At 34.1% G+C, this 18,067-nt stretch overlaps 2 protein-coding genes across 3 annotated transcripts; one reads left to right on the top strand and one right to left on the bottom strand.

The window, feature by feature from the left end:
• Positions 1 to 636: 636 nt before the first annotated feature.
• Positions 637 to 5,212, bottom strand: LOC7473871 (uncharacterized). Of its 2 annotated transcripts, none has more exons than XM_024583379.2 (4): positions 4,219 to 5,212; positions 3,221 to 3,544; positions 2,171 to 2,270; positions 637 to 1,147 (listed from the first exon to the last, which is right to left on the bottom strand). In XM_024583379.2, the coding sequence occupies exons 2-4, from the start codon at positions 3,401 to 3,403 to the stop codon at positions 891 to 893; spliced, it is 540 nt and encodes a 179-aa protein (XP_024439147.1). In that variant the 5' UTR covers positions 3,404 to 3,544; positions 4,219 to 5,212; the 3' UTR covers positions 637 to 890. The 2 variants fall into 2 exon arrangements, with proteins under 2 accessions (XP_024439147.1, XP_002319026.1); XM_002318990.4 differs by having other exon boundaries at positions 3,221 to 3,439; positions 4,219 to 5,191.
• Positions 5,213 to 9,124: 3,912 nt separating this feature from the next.
• Positions 9,125 to 12,864, top strand: LOC7473869 (probable E3 ubiquitin-protein ligase LUL4). The gene is made up of 3 exons (XM_002319523.4): positions 9,125 to 9,826; positions 11,748 to 12,264; positions 12,380 to 12,864. Exons 1-3 carry the CDS (start codon positions 9,210 to 9,212, stop codon positions 12,497 to 12,499), a joined length of 1,254 nt encoding a protein of 417 aa, XP_002319559.2. The 5' UTR covers positions 9,125 to 9,209; the 3' UTR covers positions 12,500 to 12,864.
• The last annotated feature ends 5,203 nt before the right edge of the window (positions 12,865 to 18,067 follow it).

Raw genomic sequence — 18,067 nt, 5'->3', positions numbered from 1 at the left:
CTATAGTGGATGAGACCATTGGACTGTTCTTCACCTTAGTTAAATTGGTGTCATAAATTTTCCTTGTACCTAAAATTTTGCTCCACCTCCCCCACTTGAGCATTGAGAAAGACAGCAAGACCTGCCCTCCCAACCCCAGCTATAGCAGGATATCACTATCTGTATGGGCTGGGCCTTTGTCCCTTTTTCTTCCTTGTCTCCGAAACAGGGACCCTCCAATCTCTGAGATAGAGATAATTAAGAGCTGTGAATGCTCATCTGTAAGTCACACAGGTCATGAGGCAATCACAATTTGGTACAGAACTGCAAGCCTTTGGTTTAGGAAAAGAAATAAATTCAAGTTGGGACCAGGTCCGAAGTGCTAAACTACAATGCCATCTCATGTTACCTCTATCAGAAAAGTCATTCAAATTTCAGATCCAGTATGATATTCTCACCTACCTAAACCACCAAGTTGCCATCTTCTTACGTCAAGGGCTCTGGCATTGATCAATGTCAATGGTGTCGTCAACTGATAGCTAAAGATACCAGTTTACGTTTGCAAAATGGAACCTTTGGTTGGCAAACTTACCATCAATATATACAGAATTTCCATGCAAAATATTAGCATTAACCATCCTACCTCTTCCAATTGAATAGCCGTATAAATTTCCACATGTTTGCCATTCCATTAAACAAAACTGTTATACAATGTGACATGAAAGTAAATATCAGTACATTAACTTGTAAGCAAAACCAACCGGATTCCCATTTTTGTAGGAAAGCTAGACATGTCCTACGACAATGCTTTATGCCTAGCCAAAACAGGCAACTCAATAGCCTGGCAATGCTTCTATTGGCGGGTGCATAGTTACAGTTATCCACTTCAGTTACAAGATTTTACAGTTTCATCAGTCGTCTGGGAAACCAAGAAACGTGTTCATAAGCTTGGCAAGCGGTGTGGCATCACCTGATGGGTACGGAAGGAGGGACTCCACATTCATATCAGATATTGTCTGATGAAGCGTTTGAGGATGAGCACAATATAAATGCTTCCTCTCTGCTAGTTCTTCTGCAAGTTCACTTTGATGATTGTCCATCAAATCTTCATTTACCACTACAATTAGAGGTTTACCAAGCTGCAGAGTTTCAAATACGCTCCCAGACCCTGCCCAACAGATAGAACCAGTTAATGACCACTCCAGCATCCAAATTAAGTGCTTATCACTGTGGTAGCACATAGATACCCGACTTTTTTTTTATCTCAAAGATTTTACCTTGAGATAGATTTCACTAAATTATGAAGACATCATTGCATATCAAGACATCCTATAGCTTTGACCAGCTAAAAATTGTCCCCTTCCATCCCCTCCCAACTCTTCCTTTCTTTCATGTAAAAAGTACAGATTCTCTAGACCTTTCCAAGTAAAAACTGAAAAAGCCGCAGTGCAACATCACAATCACCAGATTAATAGTTAATCTGAAAAGTTCCAGTTGACATTCAGCAACCAAATTAGTAAAATTTATCTTTAATTTAGAGAAGTTAAGCATTCTCCTAAATACTCACAGGCACGTGATAGGCTACATTTATCAAATAACAGAGAGCCTGAATTATTTCGTGAACCACATTATATCGGCAACTCTCTCAATGATCTGCATCATTACAGATAAGAATAAAGCAGTAAAATGACTTTGACCAGTTTACCACTTTTGTGGACACAAAAGGGCAGGAATAGAAATCCTTATGGGCTATAAAACAAGTACAAGGAGCACAAGGTATCTACCTTATTTTGAATAATGAAACTTTCTGTGTTGATGATTCTCCTTTATAGAAATTGTATAGGGGCACAAGATAACCTTGCTTCTAATGATGAAATCTGTAATTTTCCTCCAGATAGGTACTGAAAATGATGTTTCCCCATGTTTACTAATTCACATTATTTCAACTATTGTCTAATACTTTCAAGTCCTAGCCTATGGTGCTGTATACTAGAACAGAACCTGGCTTAACCCCACCAGCATTTCGCAGCCAGGTAATCCTCAATTGCTAAAAAAAGGTACATTTTACCAACATTTTCTGTCATGCTAAAATATAATAGTTTGTGTTAGCTTAGGTGTGAATAATATAGTAGTAATAAAGTGGAATATAACCCTGACATCCACCGAATATCAGAGATAAATAATAGCTTACCTGCATGGCTGATGACAAGAGATGCTGATCTCAGATGGTCTGCAATGCTTGGAGAAAAAGTGAAGTAATCAACAGCCAGAGATCCATGTCCTCCATCACACTGCATTTAAAAGGAACTTATAAGAAATGTGAAGAAAGCATGAATTTGAAGAGTAATATGTCCAAGGAAAGAATCAAATGGAAAAGGAAAGACCCAATAGTCCCCAAAAACCCAACCTACTAAGAATCTTAAAAACCCAAATTATAAGCCTTCACTAAAGGAAGATTTAGTTGGGCTTGCGATAACGGGTAATTCTGAGTAGTTATGTGTGAGTCTGCCACAACTAAATGAGAATTTGTCCTAGACAGATTACGTGGAGGGCCAAGCATATACATTTATAGAGCAGTGAAACAGCTCAAGGCCCAAGAGGAGGTTTGATCGTGCCATACCAGAATAACAACTCAAAAAAGTCATAACTTTTGATCCGACCATTGAATCGCGTTCAAATTTTTACAGGAATTTCCGGAAACTGTTTTACTTAGAGTAGCCAAAAAATCAGTACTCTGACCATCGGATCTTTAGATTTTGAAAATCTCGCCCTGAGACCCCGGTTTTGGCAGTTTTTGTGATTTTCCTTGTTATTTTCGGATTTCATGCTTCTTTCCTTTGTAATTTTGGATTTTTATTTTGTTTCCTAGTTGAGGTTGGGTTTCTGGTCTATTTAAGACTTTGTAAACCTCCTAAAGAGGGGGGACTTGAGAATTGTTATTATAGAGAAAATAAAACCTGCGAACTTGGGGTTCACATCTATATTCCCTTTCGCTCATTAAAATTCTTGTGTTCTTTCTTTGTTTATTGTTGTCTTTAGCTTTTGTCTGCATCAGTTATCTCAAGAAGAGAAGAGCTGATATAAGAGTTAGGTTAGAGCCAATTATCCAACATATTTATGACAAGACATCTCTATAAAACTCCTTTCCTCACCCTCAGGAATAAAAAAAAACTCAACATCTGATCAAACCAAGAAGGACAAATGCAAGAGTGAAAAGGGAATGAACTATAAGAGAGAATACCTTAGTAGGAGTGTAGGATCCTCGACCCATTTGAATAACAAGGTCGGTATACCCTTTTCTTAATAACTCTTGTTTGACTTCCTTAGTATCCACTGTTCTCACTAGAGCATCAAACAATGTAGTTCCTACAGTTACAAATACCACTTTCTTCTCTTGCTTCACACTATCCCCGGAATCTCCCATTTTACCTTGTCTGGTGATTTTTCACTATCCAACCAACTACAAAACCCAAATAAAAATCAAAGGAACACATTACAAAACAAGTACGAGTGTCTTCATTCAACTTCTCGGTTCCTTATACTTGCACATTCCCACATTCACATTCTACATGTTGAGAAAATTATAATTATAATCTCACATCTTATTTCGTTCTTAGATAAAAAAAAAGGATCAGATCAAATCATAAAATTAGCAAGACTGTACAAACTATAGATATAAGTAGCATTTTAATCACCAACCCATCATTAACAGCGGGGCCGATTCTCGTAAAAATAACCACAACGTTAACTTCAAAGTTCAAATTCATACTAAACGCAAAAATCACATCTAGTTAATCAAGGTGGAGGAATTACAAGTTACAACTCAAACTACTTCTTCCTTAAAAATTGAAAATTTATGTTTTTTTCATGTTAAAGTTCCTACTTGACAGATTAATATGTTTTCATATTGCAACAAATTAAATTTCACCAAATGGGAATTTAGAAACAACATTATATATCTAGTAAAACCCACAACTTGAAACCATGAGAAATAATATAATTCTATATCCATATCTCATTCCACATTGAATTCAATTACTAATTAGACACTAAAATTCGCTTCAAAGGAACAAAAGGAAGATCGAAATGAATGCAGATGATGATAACAGCAACTGGGTTTTCTGTATTTTGCTCATTTTGATAGTAAAGTTTAATCTTTACATCTCTTGATAAGTCAAAAATGCAATCCTAATGACAGTGAAAACAAGGGGAAAAAAAGGGTTTTTGAGTTTGGGTTACCTTGTTTTGATGGAAGATGAATTAGCCTCAGCCTTTGTATTCTTGTTTCTGTTTTTCCAATTCAATTAGGCAGCTCCTTCGACAGAGAGAGAGAGGGACAGAGACAGTTAAAACTTAAAAGGGGGGAAGAGGTGACTCTGTTTTGTCATTGGTTACAGGTTATTTGAAAGTAGGGAAACCTTATATTTGGTCCTTAAACTAAACATTTATTCATTTGGGTCTCTCACCTATTGGAATTTCTTGGTTGAGTACCATGTTTTAAATCCATTAATAAATTGCATTTAGGATGCATATTTTATACGATAAAACATCACTAGGTTAAGTACAGTTTAACATTTTTTTCCTAAAAACATCTGCTATAATTTTAAAATGGTGGACAGTGGACCAAATTGGAAAATTATAATAATTGAAGATCTGATTAAGAACATGTTTTAATTTTCTACCTACCCTAATTTGGACGCAGAATGACACACACAGACACAAGTAGGAAATAGTTTATCCTTGACAACAGAGTTAGGTAATACATTGTGAGGGTGTTAGCTTCGCTGGGAGGTGCTGTCATGGCTGGTCATGGAGAAAAGGCAGCTGACAATATAGTTGCTGATTCAATTAATGAAGTTGATTACCATGCAGATGGAAATGAATATATAGATAGTGATGATAATGGTTTTGATGAATTTGAGGTTGATAGGCCAGATGTTAATGTAGTTGATAATGATAAGGACTGTTAAGAGAATGAAGGGAATGAGGCTGATGAGGAGAAATATGATAATGAGGAGAACGAAGAGAATGATGGTGGTGATTATTATGCTCAGGATGAGGAAGACATTGAGGTGGAAAGATTCATTGATGAATCCTCTGAGGATGTGGAAATATTTTGATGTGCAAGTTAAATTGTCCATGATGAATCTAACAAAACCAGTGGTCATAACAAGCCTAGAATCCCAAGACAGAATGTTAAGGAAGCATTGAATGAAGCGGATGATGATGATGATGATGGGTATGATATTGGAAAAGTAAGAAATTAGAATCTCCATTAAGAAATTAGAATCTCCATATGAATTTGGAGATGAAAAATTGAAGAGTTTAATACTGAGAAGGACATGTCCAATCCATACTTTAAGCATGGTCTCAGTTTTGCCAACAGAGATTATTTAGGGAAGTATTAAGAAGGTTTTTAGGAGTTTAGATGCTTGAAGGATGACAAGGATAGAGTTACTGCTAAATATAAAGAGAGGTGTGGCTGGAGGATTCATGCTGCAAAGTTTGGTAGGAGACATTCCAGGTTAGAACATATAGGAGAAAACATAATTGTGGCTGGCATTTCAAGAACAGAAATGTGGAGGGGAATGGTCAGACCAGAACCATGTAAAGCCTTTTAGAGATGATAAGTACTGGAAGTTAGAGGCCTTTATAAGGGATATCAGCAGGGATTTTTAAGTAGGGCTTTCATGTCTACTGCGTATAGGGCAAGAAGGGTGGCTCTAGAAGAATTGTTGGAGATCACAAGAAACAATATGGCAGGTTGTGGGACAATGCACACTCAGAGTTAGAGACTAACCGTGGGAGTTATGTTAAGAATGAGGCTATCCCACCAGCACCAGGCTTGAATCCTGTTTTTGAGAGTGTTCATTGGCTTTGCAGGACAAATGCAAGGTTTTCTTGCTTGTACGTAGATCTCTAGCATAGATGGAGCTTTTCTGAAAGGACGTTATGGTGGTCAAATACTCAGTGTAGTCGCAAGGGATGCTGATGACAATTTCTACTCACTTGCAATGGCAGTTGTGCTACAGGAGTCAATTCCAAGGCAACTTGGCTGTGGTTTTTACAGCATCTTTTCACTGCTAATGGACCTGCAGAGATAATTGGATGAAGTCTTATATTCTCATATTTGTTATGTTTTTTTAATATATGTTTTTCTATATTTTAACCGTACATTTGATTAAGAACATGATAGTTTTATCAACATGAGGAGGTAAATTGTGTTATTATACCAAAATTTTTTCATCACTGTGCTAATTTAAAAAAAAATAAAAACAGTGAACATGGTTTAACAGGGATACCGTGTTGGGCATCTTCGAGCCAACTTCAGAGATACAGGGCACAGAGGGGAGCATCGGGACAGAATTTCAGCAAGACATGACAGAGTTTCAACAATCCAGATATATGCATGCAACATATGGTTTGCAAAGGATCGAATTTCAACAAAGACAAATATACGCAATTTGCACACGGAATGTAGAAGACAGAAACTGAAAGGAAGCTCCTGTAGAGCTCCCTGCTCCATAAAATTTTGCCAAAACAGAGCTCTTACCATATTAGGATGCACCTCGACAAAATAATTAATGATGCATTAAAGGATACACGGAGAAGCATTCATGGTAACACGGTTTGGAGATGACAGATGGCATGGATAACCTCATCCCTTACATCACCACCTTCCACCCTTTTATAAACTAGAAAAATAATTAGTAAATACCAAAGAAATATTCCGTAGGCATGAAGATTCAATCAGCATTTAAAATGCTAATAGAATAAACGATAGAATACCATCATTGAAAACTTCTCTCGACCAGATTTTCTATTTCGTCAGCACAGCATTTTCATCAATGTTACTATTTTATTTTTAAAAAAATGGGAAAATTCTGCATTTTCAAAGCTAAAGGATCTTCAGGTCTGTGTCCACAGCAAACACAACCGACCCAAGTTCAATGGGCAGCTTCCTACAGATCATAAAAGGAGAAAGAAATACACAACACTGGAATGTGACGAATTAAGTAAATTCCATCCAAAACACTCTAAAATACAAATTATACATTAATACAATAAAATTATTATCATTAAACATGTAAAACACTTAAATCAACATGCAAGCTACAAATTCTACAAACAAATTTTAATAAATTAACTTCAAATTTAAACGGGTGTTACAACAAAAATAGATGCGGTTCTTTATCTAGTGGACTAAAGCTTAACAAGAAATCCGGGAAAGGAGGTTTATGTCATCACTGACAAGTTGGGTGGCTGGATTTTAGATGGGGCTATTAAAAATTTGAAGAAATGGGGTTTGAAATGAAATCATCAAAGAAGAAGAAGAAGAAGAAGAAGAAGAAGAAATTGGAGGGAAGGGCTTTCAGGTTTTAATTCTTTTGAAATTATTGATGAAAATTTTATCAACAAGTTAAAAATACCAAAGAAAAAGAAGAAGAAGAAGAAGAAATTGGAGGGGAGGGCTTTAGGTTTTAATTTCTTTTGAAATCATCAACGAAAATTTCATTAACAAGTTGACACGTTAAAAATATTGACAGAATTGCTAAAAACATTTCTATTATTTTTTATTATTTCATTGTTGTTTACATCAGAAATTACATACGGAAGATTTTCATCACCATTTCCGTTACTGTTTTCTAATTTTACAGTAGTGTTCCCCCTCTCTTCTTCCTTTCTACACAACCTGGATTCTTACACATTCAAACACTGGATCCCTCCTCTCTTTGATTCTCTTAAAAATCCATAAGGTGTCGTTTCTAAGAACTACAATACGAGTGGCCGGGGACGGTACTATGACGACGAGAGGGGGTGACACCGTTGAGGGCGATTGTCATTGTTGCTTTGTTAGCTCTGCACTCCTTCATGGTGTTCTTTTTAATAAACTAGTTAATGCTTTTTAAAAAGCACACCATGAACAATATTAGAGCTAACAAGGTGACCATGGCAATCGCCATGGAAACAACACCATAAGGAATTGTAAGAGAGAAGAGAATCAACAGAGGAAGGATCCTGTTTTTGGAAACGCATCGTGTGGGCTTCATCCTGCCATTATTTCCCGACGTTAATCTACTCGGTTGTGAAAGGCTTGAAGATCGGTAAAGACGCGTTAGAATGCGTCGTTCGTTTAAACGAATTCGAAGATGATGAAACGCTGCGTTTGATTGCACCATAAATTTTATCTTGCTTGTCCTGCTCAGTGTTTTTAAACCCGGTTTAATGATGAATTCGGCTCAAGATTTGGGTTATGAGTTTTAATTGGGTTATTGGATCAATTTTTTTTTATTAAAATAATATTGTTTTGGTAAAAAAAAATTAATTAACAAGTTGCAACCGAGTTTTTGACCGAGTCTTGCTGGGTCAACCCACCGAGTTTGCCAGGTTTTTTACTTCTCTTATTTTTTCACAAACCCGCCTGGTTCCAGCACCAAGTCGGCCCGGTCCCAATTTCACATGTTGGGTCGAGTCAAGTTTTAAAACTATAGTCTTGCTTGTACAGCTCATTTAGCCAAACTTGCTGGCTCGGTATCCCAACTCGGGAGTTGCTCGACCCCGAGTTCGACCTTGAGGCCTTAAATGGTCTTGTTGGTGTTATCCGGTTAAATTTTTATAATTATTGTGATAATTTAAAAAAAAAAATCAAATATATATTTATATTATCTAAATAAAAATCCATGGGAGATCGGAATTTCTTTGTATATATGCGTGTGATTGCGAGTTTCTAACAAAAAAGCAAAACTCATTTGCATCAAATTAATATCATATGGAGGTTTCTTTCACCAATGGCGTGTTTGGATTTAATGTTATCTTTAATTAGGACCCTTCTTGCCTTCTTCTCTCCACTGAGCTTTCCCAGTCAACCAAGATTTATTGCCTTCCAAGTCAAATAAAAGAAAATAATACTAATCACATTAAATATTAATTATCTTCTCTATCAGCAGGCGCCGGCATTGATTTTTTTTGTCCAAATCATATAAAAAAATTTATTAAATGCCTTCAATAAAAAAAAATATCATCAAAATTAGCAATTATATTGAATTTAATATGATTCAAGTAATTTAAAAATAATATATATAAAAATAACAATAAAAAATATTATTAAGTATTAAAATATGAACAGTACGTACGTAGATCTTCCGCCAACTAATGTTGTTTACCCAGATCCCATCAAAACCAAAGCAGAAAGTCTCCATAAGAAAACTTGGAACAAAACCAGTTCAAAGATGGGTTCCTCCTCAAGTAGACATGGAAGAAACCACCCCCAGAACAACCATCTCCACCACCGTCAAAACCAACCAGACCCTTCCCTGCCTTCCTCCACAACCACCCCAATTCAACAACTTCCCTCTTTCTCCACCAACAATACTAATAACCTTCCCTCGCAAAGCAGTAATTCGATACCATCTAGTAATAATTTTTATACAAATACTATACAGCCATCATCATCATCACCGCCACCACAAGGGCCACAAAGTTATTATTTTGCAGCAAATGCACCATATACTACTCCTCCTATGATTCCCACAAGTTCTGCTTACGGTTCTTTTAGTTACCATCACCATCCTCCTCCTCCCCAGCCTCCTCTTCCTTTCAGCAATAATGGGTGGGCCCCGTATAATTATCATCAACCTGGTTTCATGGGCCCACAAATACCACCACCACAGGTGAAGCCTCATAATTTAGGACTTGTGCAGCAGCCACGTTATGTTGACCATAATCACGCAAAGACAATCAAGAATGTTGTGAATGTGAACAAGGCTAGTATTAAAGTTGTTGCTGATGAGAATAATTTGGATTGTCACTTGGTTTCCTTCACTTTTGATGCTGTTGTTGATGGCAGGTACTATTCAAATTACTTTCTTAATGATGCTAGTGTTTGTGATTTTAGTATCTGGGTAGGATTAAAATTTTGTTTTTTTATGTGGGGGGGGGGGGGTGTTGTTGTTTGTGATTTGAAGTGTGAATTTGAATAATTTATGATTGGTAATTGAGAATTATTGTAGTCTAGAGGGAATTGGTGCTGGAAAGATTTAGAATTTCTGTTGTTTGGTGTTGTGACATTCAAAAATTCTACTGTTGAATTTTGTGGTAAATTGAGTTGAAACTATTCTGTAAGAGCCTCAGAATATAAAATCCTTCCTTGACTTTATGTTGAAAGCATGGATGAGTGAATCAGTATGTGTACAGATTAATTGCTCTGTATCATGATCAGAACCTCCATTGGGAAGATAGGTGATTCAATTTTGGGAGGGATTCACAATTGAAAAGCTGAATAATTTGAAAAGATTATAGGATAACGATATCAATTAGAGTAAATTATTTTATCTAAGTTTACCATCATTGAAATATGAATTACATTAGGAGAATTATCGTGGTTTATAAAGTTGCAGGCTATTATTGGTTTCCTGGTTGAAACAAAACATCAGTCCTCTTTAGTTATCATTTTCATATTAAAGGGATAAGGATTTTCTTTTTGGTTGGTTTTAGATTGGTGGATGGAATTTAGTTTATTTTAATGTGTTGGTAGTAGTTCCTTCCTTCCAATCGGCTGTGGTAAGTTAGAGGCGATTTTGCAATGATCCTTTGACAGTTGTGATAGAGCTTGTATTCATCATATGATAAAAGTGGCATGCTAGTCATGTTAATATACTTTTGGCAATGATCCTTTGGCAATTGTGATAGAGCTTGTATTCATCATATGATAAAAGTGGCATGCTAGTCATGTTAATATACTTTTGGAAATGGTTGGATGGATGATTGTGAGCCTGCTAGCTTTTTTGTGATGGGGGTGGAAATTGGTATTGAGGTTGCTACTGTGGAATGGTGTTGGCTGGACTGGCATCTGTAGTAGATTATGAAATAACTTCCAGTAAAGCGTTTGTTTTCATTTAGGGCACTGTAAGTGATGCTTGATGTTAAGTTTTTCATCACATCCAACTTGAAGCAATGACTTTAATCTGAAAAAGTGGATCACCATTCTCAGCGCTCAAATACAGATCTGTGCCTTCAAGTACTATTCTAGTTGATGATTTGGAGGTGTTGAAAGTAAGAGCAGTTGCCTTGGTTCAAGTACGATTTGATTTTTGGGTATTTAACCGTTCATTGTTTAGGTTTTTTAGTTGGAACCATGTTGAAGTGACAGCTTGATTTGCGAAAATGGAACTTAACTTTGAGGGTGCTCAAATACATTTATGCACCCCTTTCAGCTACAAATCTAGTAGGGGATTGGAGGAGTTGAAGTAAGAGCACTTTCCTTGGTGGTGTGGATGGCTCGTGGTTCTTTCCTGTAAAAATTGTGTTTCAAGCTAGTTAATTTTTATTTTAAAATTTTGATTAACTCATAGCAATTTGCTTATTAAGATCTTGTTAGTTTTCAATGTTCAGAAAATATAAACTTCTATTATTGATGTTTAGCTCATTTTTTATTATTTAGTTAGCTAGCTTGATCTAAAGCTCTTTTATTATCCCTCCAAGTTCTTTTGACAGTGACTGCTATTATACCAATACAAGTGACTGCTACAAAAGAAATTTTCATTTGAAATTCTTGGTTTAAGGCCATTAATAATGAAGATCTAATTTATGATTTTCAAGTTGCCTTTTACAATATGGTGCAAGCTTTGGAATGCACTCATTTTTATGCTTACCTGTGGAGTTCAAGAAAAAACTTGCTTTGGATGGTTATGGTAATAGTTTGACGGATGTTTGAGCTTTGATGAGAAAATTTTACAATATGTGACATTTCTTTTTCTTTTCAATGGCAGCATCACCATATTTTATTTTGGAAAGGAAGGACACAATTGTACATTTATGCCAGCATTCCCTGAAATCTATATGCCAAGGAAAATCCCCTTTGAGAAAGGAGCGGGTAAAAAATTCTCTCAACCATCAGGAACTGGCATTGACCTTGGATTTTTTGAGTTGGATCAGCTATCGAAGCCCTCACCCGAGGAAGATATTTTCCCGCTTGTTATCTTTGCTGAAGCATGCTCACCCTCTCTCTCTACTTCTACGAGCCAAGAGCCCGACAAGCCTCTGCCTACCATGTCTACTCATGCACAAATAACTGAAGCTGTCTTGGAGAAAAAAAACGAAGGCCATTTTCAAGTAAAAGTAATCAAGCAAATCTTATGGATTGATGGGATTCGTTATGAGTTGCGAGAGATCTATGGCATTGCCAATTCTGACAGTGCAGGCTTTGATGGGATTGATTCAGGAACAGAATGTGTTATTTGCATGAGTGAGCCACAGGATACAGCCGTTTTACCTTGTCGACATATGGTGAGTATGCTGGACTTTACCTATTTATTTGCCAATTCTGACACTTTCTTACCATGCACCACCCTTCTTGCATCTGCTACTGCATCAAATAAACAACAAATTTCTTCATTGGCAGTGCTTGTGCAGCGGATGTGCGAAGGAGTTGAGGTCTCGATCAGATACGTGTCCTATATGCCGCCAACCCATCCAGGAACTTATGGAGATCAAGGTTAACAAATGTGGGAGTTCTTCTTAACCATTTCAGTTCATGCAAGATTTCCAGAGTGGCTATTTCCTATCTTTGTTCTCTATTTATTTGTCTAAATGAAATCTTACCCTCGTCTTTTTTCTCACTTTCTTGCATAGCAATATTCCTTTTGACCTGTACTCTTCCCTGTTTCTTTATAGCTCATCCTGAGTAAATAACCACTACACCATTGAATGAGGATTGCTGAAAATGGTTATGAAGAATTGAAGCACTGATTTTGCACACTAGAGCTGTCTTAGGGTTTGTGAGATGGCAATTTTCTTTATACAATGAAAGGTTGATATACTTTTTTTCTTTTTCTGTGTAAATTTGATACATTTTTAATAAAGAAAGGAGCATCGTCAAAAAAAAAATTATGTTTTCTTATAGAGATTGTAATGTATTTACTCTCACAAGAAGGATAAATTCTTTTTTGCTAATTACTGTATACTCTCTTCCACACATCCACAATGCTTTCAAGTGTTCTGGTAATTTTCTCCTCGGGGCCAGATGAGGAAGTCACTTGCTTGTGCCTCTCTGTTCTTATACACATCCTGGTGTCAGCAAAAAAAAAAAAAACTTAATTTTTGACAATTATTTCTCATTAAAACGATAACTCTCTTTTTTTTTCATGGTATTGCTCAAGTTAATTATATTCCCTAATGAGTGACTAATAAGGTATAATTATCTTACCTAATAAGTAATTAATAAGGTATAGATAGTATCAAAGTCAAATTGAAACATGAATTTGAGATATATAATTATATCATAGAATATTTATAACTGTTAAATATAATATAATATAATATATAGTTTTATCATTACGTGTGTGTATGTACATGCATTTTTTATATTAATAATAAATAGTAATGCTTGATAATATCATAATAAACATTATAATATCTAAATTTCTTAACTCGGATACTAATTCATCGTATGAGGCCTTAATTCTCTCTGACTACAACCGGTTTTGTCGGGCCTGGGTAATGTTTTGGGCTTTTCTTCTATTACATTGGACTGTGTTCCACTATCTCATTTTTGTTGGGTGTTAATCCATGCAGTGAAGCCCATAAAATGTAATAAATTTAAAATATTACTTTCACAAGCAGAAGCTGTGTGTATGTCATAAATTTAGCACTGTTTATTTGTTTTTTTTGCCTTATAAAAAAAATTTAATTTTTTTTTGCTTTAAATTAATATATTTTTGGTATTTCTCGATTATTTTGATGCGCTGATATTAAAAATAATTTTTTAAAAATAAAAAAAATATTATTTTGATGTTTTTCCGAGTGAAAAACACTTTAAAAAACAATCATAATCACTCTCAAACACACGTAAAGTCTTACTAGAAGAAATCAATTTGATGGTTAGAGTTAAAAATTATAAAACCACTTGAAATATTAGAGGAGAGTAAGAGAATATTTTATTCATCACTCTTCAAGTAGCTATTTTGGGGAAAATATTTATTTAATTACTGACATACGAGCTACTTAATTCTCATATTCATCTTCAAACGAAATAGTTTTTCAGTTAGATCTTAAAGGAATGAGCTGAAAAATGTTACAAATGTAAGTTCATATTTATATATTGGATTTGCATCTTTTTATAATATAATTTTAATAGCCTTAGTATCAACAAATGAAAAATTTTGTTTGGAACAAGATTTGAAATTTAATAGTATTAAATTCAATAGCCTTCTACATGTTATTTATTTATTTGCTACAAGTTATTTATTTTCTTTTAACCATTGTAATATCAAACTGTATATTGAATAATACTTTGGACGTGTCGAATAAGTTTAACTAATATCCTGTAATTAGGTATAAAAATCACATAGAACATTAATTTTTTTAAAAATTATTCACTACTCTTAAAATCCAACCAAATTTTAATTTTTGCGCATTATTTATAATATGATTCAAGTTAATTTATCATCCTACTTTATTAAAAGATTTGGAAACTTTAATGGAGCTTTATTATGAAGGTTTTTTTTTTCAATTTAACACCCCTTTGTTTCCATCTACCTTTTTTTTTCAGTTCATTTTTTTGTTTAATTTTTTCTTTATATTTTTTTAAATAATAATCAGAGTTCAAGTCGATTAGATTACGTCAGAATAACTCCCACATGGTTTAGTTTTAAATCTAGACTAGACAATGAATTAAGTTAAAGATTTTTTTTGTTAATTTTTTTTATTTTTTTTCAATTTCATTCTTATATATTTTATTTTATTGGTCAGTCGAATTGTTTTTGGATTACCAATATTAAACTAACTTCTATATATTTTAATTTTAATCTCGAGTTAACTAGAGAATTAAATAGAGAAGTTCAACAGAATTAAATAAATTTTTATAATTTAAATATTTTTTATTATATTACAAAAATTTTGATTTGTGCAACCCATCATGTAGACTAACTGGTCTCCTACTAAAAGTTCAAAGGCACCAACTTTCCAATTCTACAACGTACATAAACATCAACGCCTAACATCAAATCATAAAATTCAAATTCCTTTAGATATTTATATAGATGCATGCTAAAGGATTTTCTCACATGAGATGGTGGAGACTAATTGTGATATATATATATATATATTTTGTATGGTTATAAACTTTACAATTAGCAACCAAACTATATATAATTTCTAAGATTATTACTAAATATAATGGTATAGTTACAGTACTGAGATTACAAGGTGGTTCAACTCTCATCTCAAAATTGTCCAAATTAATCGCTAGTTTATATGAAAGAATTAGCATGCTTTTCTTTTACAATTTTCATTCTGTAAGGAGAGAGAACCTTGCACTTTTCTTGCTATAAGCTTTTTAAAAAGAAATTGAAGAAGAAAAAATCTTCGTCCAAAAGTATTAGTTAATGTCCAAGATTATTATTTGAAGATAACAGTCTGAAAAGAGCCGTTATCAGGGCTGAACTCTCTCCTCCTCCTGCCTCTCAGACACACACAGAGAGAGAGAGAGAGAGAGAGAGAGAGAGAGAGAGAGAGATTGGAATATTTGCATTACAAGTTATCATATGAGGTGAAAGTACTTTGAGATGTCTAAAGCATGGAGAACATCATGGTTTGTATGACAAAAGGAGGGGGACAAAAGTGGAGCCTTCGATGTTGAATAGTGTCTAAAGATGAAGGGAGAATCAATGACCATACGCTTTTTCCATGGAGCTTGAATCTGCATTGGACCATCAACTTTCATGTCAGCTGCAGTATTTTGAATGCCATGTCTAAGTGTCTCTTGTCGCAAGTAAATAATTTCATGTAAATGTCTGGTGTACCTTGGCTTGCTTCATCCCTGCCTCATTCGCATGGATTCTTCAGAGGACAAAGCCACCACACCCATGAAGGAAAAGTGATGAAAAACAATATCTTTCTCTGTACTAGAACAGAATCTGTCTTGGTATTCTTTTCTTTCTTGCCATCGCCTTCTTTCTTTCTTTTTTTCAAGTGTGTGTACACTCGTTTGAAAAGAGAGGACTCTAGTCATTACTTGATCGAACTTTTAATGATTTCTTTCTTCTTTTGGAATTTTCATTTCTAAAATATTGCTATTATTTTCTTCTTTTTGGAACAATTGATCAAAATTGATGTGCCCTGCGTCTAACAGATGTTTGTTCTCACTGTGTTTAATACGTGTTTTGTGTTGTGCAAGTGCTTTTTAAAAGGTTTTTTTGGTTAAAAATAAATCAAAATTATCTATTTTATTATTTTTTTTAATAAAAACATCAAAATTATTGAAAAATACTAAAAAAAACATTAATTTGATATTTTTTCAAATAAATTAAACTCTTAAAATTAATATCCACTTAAAAAACATAAATTACCACACTCTTATTTAATTTAAAAGCAAACAAAATGTATAGTATCATGCATGGTGTTATATATATGAGTTCAATTAGCTTCAAAGTTAGGGTATACTTTCTTAGTTTCTTGCACTACTATAGATTAGTGTTGGAAAATTTGTTAATTATGGCGTGGTTAATGAGTATAATTAATATCAGATTATAAGTGAACTTCACTCAATTTTTGAGTTAAGACCCGTTGGAAAATGTTCTCTAACATCAATTTTTTAATGTAAAAAATTAATATATGTAAAATCGAGTAAATGAGAAATTAATTTAAAAATACTTTTGATTAGCAAAATTTTCAAACTAAAAATTAAGTTGTAATCTCATATTAAAATATTATAAATTTTTTAAGTAGTTTATATAGTGATGTTTTGAAAATTGAAAATTAAATTTGTAAGATATTCAGTTTCTTAAATAAAAAAAGACCTGAGTAATGTGGGTTTTGAATTAAAAATATAAGTGTGCACTCGACTTGAACTTGGATTAATTAGTCCGCCTATGTTCATTAATCTATTCAAATTCGTTGATTCTATCCGTTTTAATACATTATCCTAACAATTTTGGTCTTTATTTTAAACATTTAAACGCTTTTTTGAATTATTTCTTAAAACTTTTAAATATTAGAGTAATTTTTGAGACACGAGAAAGATATACTCTTCTCTCTTGACCTATTGTCTTCTTGTTCTACCTTTTAGGTTCTTTTGTGGTCGAGAAAATCGTGTGAGTTTTCTTGTTTGTAGGCTTAAATTGGAAGTGCATTCGTTTGAGATATTGTTAATTTTGGTGTTGTTTGTAATTTCATTTTAAATAACGTTTCATGAAAAAAAAAATATTTATTTATTTAAAATTATTTTTTAATATTTTTGGATCGTTTTGATGTCTTGATATAAAAAACTAATTTTAAAAAATAAAAATTATATTATTCTAATAAATTTACAATTTTAAAAAATAATCACTATTATAATATAAAATACCCTTAAAATCTTGGAAGGCTACTTGCGCCGAGATTATTTGCACTAATTTACAGGTAATTTAGCCTTACGAATGAATAGTAGTCTTTGACAACAATGTTATTATTTTCTTGTTTTTCATCCAAAGATATGCAAATAAATACTTTATATATACACTTATTTTAACTGATATATTTATATATTGTTCTCTTGATTGTATTGATTACACTAAACATTTTTTTCCACCAACTAGAAATCATGGGATGAGCATAATGATTTCTGAGCATGTCTGTCTGATTTGCAAGTTGCTTGTACCTTTTGATCTACAACTCCAAACAGAGACCTGATGCATGCTTCTTCTGTCCAAGGTTTACTCGCAGCTTTTTTATGAGGAAAATAAAGAAGTAGAAATGAACAAAGGAGAAGCATTTACGTGATAATAATACCACTAACAAAAGGACAAATAAAAGGAACACAAGATTAAAGGTAGGGTTTGGCAGCAGTGTAGAGGGTGAACCTTCATCGACAGGTTAGGTTTGCCATATCCCACCAAACCCAGCCATGCCTGCTCCTCAAGGAGGCCCATTTTGGCAACGGGTTCAGCAAGTTGTGAGCCTTATCAGGTCTATAAGATTCTAACTTAACCATGGCTGTCATCGGCCACACTGCCCTGCGTAGTTTGTCCAGCAACAAGGGTTCGAATCTGGCCTTCATGCAGGGGACCCCAGACTGATCCCGTCAAGTCTATAGAAAAAGCCAGTCAGTGTC

The sequence above is a fragment of the Populus trichocarpa genome, chromosome 13, assembly GCF_000002775.5.
Source record: "Populus trichocarpa isolate Nisqually-1 chromosome 13, P.trichocarpa_v4.1, whole genome shotgun sequence".
Classification (NCBI taxonomy): Eukaryota; Viridiplantae; Streptophyta; class Magnoliopsida; order Malpighiales; family Salicaceae; genus Populus; species Populus trichocarpa.
This window is presented reverse-complemented; position numbering and strand designations above follow the sequence as displayed.